The 8,372-nt window shown below is 60.3% G+C and overlaps 1 protein-coding gene across 1 annotated transcript in view; it reads right to left on the bottom strand.

Annotated features, from left to right (window-relative positions):
- NTSR1 (neurotensin receptor 1) overlaps positions 1 to 7,981 on the bottom strand; it is a 54,939-nt gene extending 46,958 nt beyond the window's left edge. Inside the window, exon 1 of the mRNA XM_007954713.1 lies at positions 7,268 to 7,981. Within this exon, the coding sequence (XP_007952904.1) occupies positions 7,268 to 7,981 (714 nt within the window). The remainder of the gene's footprint in view (positions 1 to 7,267) is intronic.
- Between the last annotated feature and the right edge of the window lie 391 nt (positions 7,982 to 8,372).

Here is an 8,372-nt window from a genome sequence, read left to right on the forward strand (position 1 = left end):
CTCGGCCCATGTTACGGCCCTCGGCCCACGCTACGACCCTCGGCCCACACTCGGCCCATGTTACGGCCCTCGGCCCACGCTACGACCCTCGGCCCACACTACAGCCTTCCCCGTCTTCAGTGTTACAGCCCTCAGCCCACGCCACAGCCCCTGGCCCACGTCACGGCCCTCTAGGAGGTTTCTCTCCTGAGGCTTCTCTGTCCCTTCCACTTCTGTCTGAATAAACCTCTGGGGGGCTGGTCTTGGAGCTGTAAACTCCTTGTCAATTTCAAGGCATGGCACTCCCACCAGGGCCACAAATCCACCAGTCCTCCTTGGGAAGCCACAGGCACATCGTTTGCATAGCAGGCTGCAGCTCACCTCCTTTGCACAGTCTATTGACCAAGGCCTGCAAAGTGCATACCCATCCTAGGGCAGACTGCAGGCCAGGGGCAGACAAAAAGTATCAAACCACAGGCTGTTTGCCGCTTACCCAGGAAACATCACTCAACCTGGACAAACGTAACAGACCCTCTGGGGTAGAAGCCCAGGGCAAAGGCAAGTCCTCAGGCCTCAGGGGAGAAATCTCATGGGCATTTTCCCAAGGAACCAAGCAAAGGGCCACAGAAAAGGACTCATTTCATCACACAGAGACACTCACAGAGAATTCTTCAAACCCGGGCACCAGAGAGCTCCCTCAAACCCTGGCCTTAGGTGGCCGGCTCCTCACGGAGGTGGACAGAGGTGGACGGGATGTCGATGGCTCCAAGACACGATGGATGTGGGAACCACACCCGGGCACTGAGTGAGCCCCTGAGCCTGGACGGTGGTGGTGTGGATAGATCTCGTTACCCTGAAACAGCGCAGCTGAGGACCCCGACTCTCCTCACTGCTGCTGTCCCGTTGCTGGCAGTGTTGGTGCCTCAGAAGGCCACCTGGCACGGGGGGAGGCAGGTCCAGAGAGGCCCAGCTTCTTGCTGCAGGTCCAGCGGCTGGCTGGTGGCGAGGCTGAGCCTTGAGTCTGGGCCTGGCCTCCACACCCCCACTGCCGAGAGCCCCGGCATCCCCGTGGCGTGCCGTACACCCCAAGGCCCCCCTCTCGCTGGCTGCCTCCCCACTGCCTAGCACTGTATCGACAAGGCACGCCCCCCTCCCCACCATAGCACAGTGAACAAAGTCGCTGCGCTGACACGGAGCCACAGCACCAGTCATCTCTGCTGGGCGTGCTGCCCTCCTTTCTCCTTGACCATGGGCATGGCTGGCTTGCCAAGCAGGTGGTGCCCCTGGTCAGCACTGGTGTGGGCAGCAGGCAAGGGTCTGTACTCATCTCCTCACTGAGTCCTGAGGAGCCTGGAGGGTCCTCTCATGCTGCGCCTTTCTGAGGGACCTCAGAAGGACATGAGATCGTGGGGGTGGGGCATGGTAGCCCCCTGGTGGCTGTGCCTTCACTGGAAGGTGGGGGCGGGGTGGAGAATGCCACGTGTTGCTGGGAATGGACGTCCCTGGGGCCAGCAGATCCCACGGCTGGGACCTAGCCACACTTTCCTCCTGGCACTACGAGACAGAACCTCTGTCCCACTCTGCCTGCCCGCTGCCCAGCTGGCACTCTATAGGCACCTGCCTGCCAGCCAGCTGGTGACAGGGCAGCTGTGAGAGCTTTAAAGGGGGCTCTGTGGCTTCTGAGGGCTTGGCTAGACAAATCAGCCATCTTCGGAGCTTGGGGTCCTTTGGGGCCACCGAGGACTTCACGGCTGCCCAGGGCATGGGCCTGTGAGGCTCCCGAAAGAGGACCTCGCCACCCCCGACGGCCTATGTAGGAAGAAGATGTGGGAGCTTTCCACGTCTGCTACTTTTAGACAGGTTCATGAGAGAGACTTATACACACCAAACGCCATCCTGGTCCACAAGCTTCAATCAGGACTTAGCCGTCCAACTACCACTGCAATCAGCACACGAAGCACTGCCATCACCCCAAAGTTCGCAGGTGCCCACTGTCATCACCCCACCCCACCTGCGCCCTGGCAACCACCAGTTAGCTTCTGTGTTTATGCCATTGCCCCCACAGAACGTCTAGATGCCCCACAGAAGTGGGATCCCACCGTGTGTCCTTTTGTGTCTGGCCTCTTTAACCAGACAGTGTCTTGGAGGCCCAGCCACCTCCTGCCATGCACAGGGCTTTGTCTCTCCTCTGGGCTGAGTCGCACTCCATGGGAGGAACAGACCCCACTGTGTCTACCTGTTCATGTGCTGATGGTCACGTGGGTGGTCTCCACCTTTTGGTGACGGAGAACGTGCTGCTCTGAGCACACATAGAGCACCCATGTCTATCAGAGTCCTTGCCTTCGGCTCTGTGGGTGCCCACTAGGACTTGCACTGTTGGCCTGCGTGCACGCGGTACTTCTTGTCAAGCCCGGGACATGGAGCAGCCCACCAGTGTGTCTTCCCTGTCACAACCCTGAGGCATTTGGGGTGCAGGCGGCTGGTTTAGACACTTTAGGGAACAACCTGCGATCCTCGTGACTGGATCTTGCACAGGAAGACCCCAGAGGGGGTACTGTGTCCTTGGTGAGTCACATCAGGGGTGCATAATGGTGCCTTTGGGTGGTGTTGGCTTTGGCCCACCTGGTTCAAACAGTGGCCACTGTGAAGCCGCCGTCTCCTTGGCAGTTAATAGGTGTTCTGTGGGAAGATGTGAGACTATGGGGGTACCTGGCCCTAGTCAAACGTCTTCCCCCTAGGGCTGGCCTGTCTATGGGGTCTGCTGTGCACTCATGAGAAAGTTACTGAGCCACAGGGGCAGGTGGAAGAATGAAGCGGGTGAAGGAATGACGGCGCGAGGCCCCAGGCAGCTCCTGGAGGCACGGAGCCTCAGGGCAAAGCAGGAAAGGTCTCAATGCTGATCTTGTGGGAACCCATCTCCTTCCCCTCTGTGGCTGCTGGGTTTGGCCACCTACCCCCCTGTGAATCACATCAGCCCTTGACCCTTTCAAGACCAAATTCTTTTCTGATTTGACTTTTTTGTTGAGCCCATGTGTTATCAGTAATGGAAAGCATTTTGAATGAAGTAAAAAAAAAATTTTTTTAGGTAATGTGGAATTTGATACAATTAGTGGGACACATATGTCCCAGGGGGTCTTTAGTGCTGGAGTTTGTGGAATGAGCCTCACTTCTTCAGATTCATGCAATTATACAGCCTTCCACCAGATGGCAGCATGCAGTAAAACTAGGATAGCAGTTCCCATTAAACTCCAGAGGCAGAAAACATAGGTGGGCACTATATGTCCCATGAATCATGAAAGGGTTAGTGGTCTGGGCATCCACATAGCCACTCTACAATCAATCTGCTGCAGGATGTGAAGCAGGTGGATGTGGATCAAAAAAGGCCCTGGTCTCTCGAGATGCCCTGGGATGCAAGCACATCCCCACCCCCACCCAGGCTGGCTACCCCATCCAATCCCAGCTCAGAGCACTGTGTAAACACTGAATAGGAGAGAGGTCCTCAGGAGGCAGGTGATGAGTGGCTGAGCCCCCTGGGTAGGTCCCCCAGCCCTGGAGGTGCTGCGAGGCTGGAGGCGTGCAGCTGAGGGTTTGTGACCGTGTAGGACACAGTAGAGGTACTTCTAGGGCAACGTGAAAATAACACTGCCACCTCCCTGCCTGCCCCTGCCTGCCCTACCCCTGTCAGCTCTCAGAGTCGCTGACCTCTGGTCTGTGGAGGCTCTGAGATTCCCTCTCCGCTCATCTGGCACAGCACCATGTAGCTACATGTCAGGGTGTGCTTCTGTGTCTACGCACGTGTGTCTGTGTACATTTCCCTGTGCACACATGTACACATGTGTGGGTACACATGAGCCTATACACGTGCATGTGTGCACGTGTGTTCTGTGTACATGTTTGCAAGTGTGCGTGTGGACATGCGAGGCTGTGTATGCATATGTGTCCCTGTGCACATGTGTGTGCATGTATGCCTATCTGTGCACACCTGTTGTTGTCTCTGTGTGTTTCTGTGTATGCACTTGTATACATGTATTTTTGTGCATATGTATCTATGTGGGCTTCTCCGTGTGATGTGGGTATGTGTGCACATGTGTAACACATATGCCCATGTGTGACATGTGTCATTATGCACATATATACAGGTACAGTGTCCAGGCTCTCAGAATGCTGGGCTGGAAGTGGTCGCTGCTCCCACCCTCCTTTTGTGACCGGGATACTGGATATGTCTAGAGCTGAGGGCTCAGAGCAGACTCGACACACAGCAGCCGCTGGCCGTGACCTTGGTGTTCGAAGCTGGTGAGGTGAGTTAGGGGCCACCCACAGGCAGGCAGATGAGACTCGGCCGGGTCTGGGCTGGGGCCTGCTGGGGGAGACGCGCCGTATGAGCTCTTGGCCTTGGTCAGACTGAGCCAGCCACCGTCCCCAGACTCTGGCTGATGTGCCGGACACACGTCTTCCCCCGCCACCTGCCACCACCGCAGATGAGCACCATGTGTTCATGGCTCGACCCACCAGCCCCGAAGCCAATGTACCATCTGTGACACGAGGCCCACGTCCCGCCCGTGGTCAGAGCTTTCTGAAGCTGGATTAGGGTAGCTGCTACCCCCTACGCGTCCCCTCAATGAGCCACACCCATCTGAGGCAGTGTGAGTTCCAGCAGAGCACTGGCCACTCACTGTCCACTCCACGGAGGCACGACCCAGCTTGTGAAATGGGTGCTGGAGCAGGCGGTGGCGGACGAAGCAGTGAGACGCCACCAAGGGCTCCCAACAGCCGCCTGTGCAGTAGCACAGACACGGCCCCCGCCCCGCGGTCTTCACTGGAAACACAGGCTGGGTGGGGATCTGGCCCTGGCCCCGCCTGGCTTGGTGGAGGGACAGGACACCACTAAGGAAGCGCGGGGACCCCTTCAAGGACAGCCGTTCTGAGCAGCAGGTCCTGCCCAGCCCTCCTCCGCCATGGCGCTGCTCACCCCTGCTCACCCCAGGCTAGGATTGCGCCTTGGCAAGGGTCTGGGTGGGAACACCCTGCCCTGCCCTCAGCTGGCTTGTCACAGCCCACCTTGCCCTGGGGACGCACTCTCAGAAAGTGTCTGGCTGTATTAAAGTCACAATTACCCGAAGTTGCTCAAAGTACTCCCAAACCACCTCATTGCTACATGCCTTCTGTTTGCAAGAGTCCAGATGGATCTCACAGATGTGGGGGGCCATGGCAGGAGGGAAAAGGGGGGCCATTCTGATCGGCCAATGCCTTGATACCTCCAAACATGGTGGATGAACGGGGAGACAGTGGACAAGAGTGCCCAGCCCCCCTTCAGCAAGACACCCCTGTTTAAAACCAGGGAAGCTTGCCCCGTCTCCACAGCCCAAAGGCCGGGGGATGCGGGGACAACCCCTCTCCCAGGAATCTCTTAAGATGGCGGTGGCGGCTGGGCGGCAGGCAGCCCTGTAAGGGTGTGCCTTCCAAGTTCATGGAGCTGGGCAGCACGGCCCTGGCAAGCCTTGTCCAAGCCGTCGGCGTCCACGGGGCTAAGCCTCCCTGTCCCTGCACCTGCAAGCACACAGCTGAGTCTTCCAAGAAAACTCGGAGCTGCTTTGTTGACGTGGTGAAGATTTCAGGGAGTGTCCAGTAAGGCTCGGCCAGAGCCAGGTGTGCGGGGCACAGCTGTACCAGGGCGACACGCAGCAGGCACTCAGAGTGGACGAGTGACCAGGGTGCCATCGGCCACCCCAGGGTTACGACTCGAGTCACAGGACTCAGACGAATGATGGGGTCGGGGCCCGATTACGTGGGGCCAACAGAGCCATGGCACTGCAGGAGGAAGAGAAGGGGGCTGGGCTGAGGGTAAGCCCTGCCCCCCAGCGTGATGCCAAAAGGCCAGCCTCACCTGTAGAGTCTGTGGGAGCTGGGGGGAGGAGGGCAAGACTGGGGGTGACTGCTGACCCTCGATTCCCTGCAATGTGGTGGGGGGATCCCCTGAGTCAAGTCCCTGCAAGACCAGAGGAGGGCTGCTGGGCCGCGGGCAGCTGTGTGCTCCCTGAGCAGGGCGGGGGCGCGCGACTCATCTCTGCTGGGGGAGGGGCTGCTCCCCACGGGGACCCCTGCAGCCACAGCCCCTCAGTGTGGCCACGGGGCACCACAGGACCCTCCTCAAGGTTTCTCTGTGGGGTCCTGTGCTGTCAATCCCATTCCGGGAATCAGCGTGAGGGCACCAGCTCTTGCCCTGATGCTGCGGTCCCCACCACGTCAGTCACTGTCACTCTCTGGCTGAAGGAGCAGAAGTTCCTTCTGCCGGAGGTGGCAGCGGCTGGGAGCCCGGCCCCTCTCTGGCTCGTCCACGTGCAGACCCTGCCCCACTCCTCCCTCTGCCCTCCTCAGCCCACCCTGGGGTGGAAGCCCCATGTCATGTCCTCATGGCCACCCGCGGTCACCTGCATCCCAAGGCCAGGGCACGAAGGGTCTTTTCTGCTCTATCTGTGATGGATGCCTTCCTCTCACCTCGGCGCCAGTGCAGCCCCTGCCTGCCAAGCCCCCAGATGCCTGGCCCCCCCACAGCCCGTCCAAGCGGCCCAGGGAGGGATCCCGGCTGGGCGGCTGTGGCACTGTGCTCAGACCCTCAGAGGGCAGAGCAGGGACCCTAGGCCTACATCTCCCAAATCATCTGCCATCTTCCCAGTAGAAACATCATCGTCACCACCACCAAAGGGACCTTTGGGTGCCTTCTCCATGCCAGGGGCCAGTCCTCGCCTCCCGTGTGCTCTGTCCTGACCCGGTACCTTCTGAGACTGGTGTGTGACTACTTCACATTACAAGTGGGGAAACTGAGGCTCCCAGGAGGCCAACAGGCTCCTCTCTAGCTCCCAGGCCTGCCTGGACACCGTGGGGGGAGGAGGGCCCAGCTGGGCGGCTCAGATGCAGGGGAGTGGACATAACCTTTGGAGGCATAAAGCCTTCGAGAAACTGATGAACGGAGTGACAGCAGCCACACAATGTCACATCTGCTAGCAGGGACTTTGGGGAGCCCAGGCTCCAGCTGCTCCCCTACTGGGCAATGGGAGGAGGTGGGGACCCAGCAGCTCTGGTGGGAAGAAGGAGGGAGGTGAGGCCAGGGTCAGTGCCGGCACCGCACCCTGCTCCCCTTCCCAGCTGCCCACGGGTGAGATTCAGCTTGCTGGGCGCCCGGGCACCCAGACCCGAAAGAACTTTGGACGTGAGGAGAAGAGACGCACTGAGCCCCGCAGTCGAGCCCCTGGCCTGGTGTCCCTGGTTTCCGTTCCCCGCAGTCGCTCACCTGGATGACGACCTTGACGGTGGCCACGTCCACCACGGGTGTGCACACCAGGCCCCCGGGGTGCTGGCCATCGGCGCTGCGGTTCTGCTGACCCATGGCAAAGAGCATGGGCACGGCCAGCAGCCCCGAGGCCAGCCAGATGGCACTGATGAGTTTCTTGGTGCGGCTCCGAGACATGAGCGTCTTGGCCTTGAAGGGGTGGCAGATGGCCAGGTAGCGTTCCACGCTCAGGCTGGCCACATTGAGGGCCGTGGCATAGGTGCAGGCGTCTCGCAAGAAGTAGTAGCCACGGCACACGGCATCACCAAAGGCCCAGGGGTGGTGCACCCAGATGAAGTTGTACAGCTCCACGGGCATGGCCAGCACCAGGATGAGCAGGTCGGACAGGGCCAGGCTGCCCAGGTGGTAGTGTACCGTGCTTTGCAGGTTCTGCAGAGACTTCTTGCGTGCCAGCGTGAACGCTGTCACTGAGTTGCCCACCGTGCCCACCACAAAGAGCGCCAGGTACACGGCTGTCACCAGCACCTTGGAGTAGATGTCCGTGTTCACGTCCAGGTCACTGCTAGGCCCTGCCAGGACCTGCTGGGTTGCATTGGCCAAGCTATTGTTGGAGGCCAGGGCCAGCAGCACCGCCTCCAGCCCCGAGGGCGGCAGAGGGAAGGAGTCGCTCCCCGGAGCACCCAGCATTACAGGCGCAGAGCTATTGAGGCGCATGGTGGACTCGGGGGCAACGGTGGGCACGTCTCCAGGCGGGGGCGGAAGAAAGGAAGTGGAGGGAAGGGCTCGAGGCGCGGTGCAGCTGGAAAGCGTCCGACCCAGCCCAGCCTCCCCGGCAGCGCTCTGGGCTCGCGCTCACCCGGGCTCCAGGCTCCCTCGATCTTTGCACGCTGTGTTTCCTTGGCCTCTGGGCAGCCGCGCTGTTCCCGGCAGAGAGTGCCCGGCCGGCTTGGGCTGCGCAGGGAGACCGTGGCGCTGAACCGAGCGCACACCCTGCTACCGGCGCGCACCGCTTCTCCGGCTCGCTTGCTGGCTTGCTCGCGACTCTCTGGCTCCCGCTCCTCCCTCGCGCTCTGCGCGCACACCCCTGCGCGCACCCCCGCCCTCG

This window comes from Orycteropus afer, unplaced genomic scaffold (assembly GCF_000298275.1).
Source record: "Orycteropus afer afer isolate SDZICR_OR568_19922 unplaced genomic scaffold, OryAfe1.0 scaffold00469, whole genome shotgun sequence".
In the NCBI taxonomy this organism is placed as follows: Eukaryota; Metazoa; Chordata; class Mammalia; order Tubulidentata; family Orycteropodidae; genus Orycteropus; species Orycteropus afer.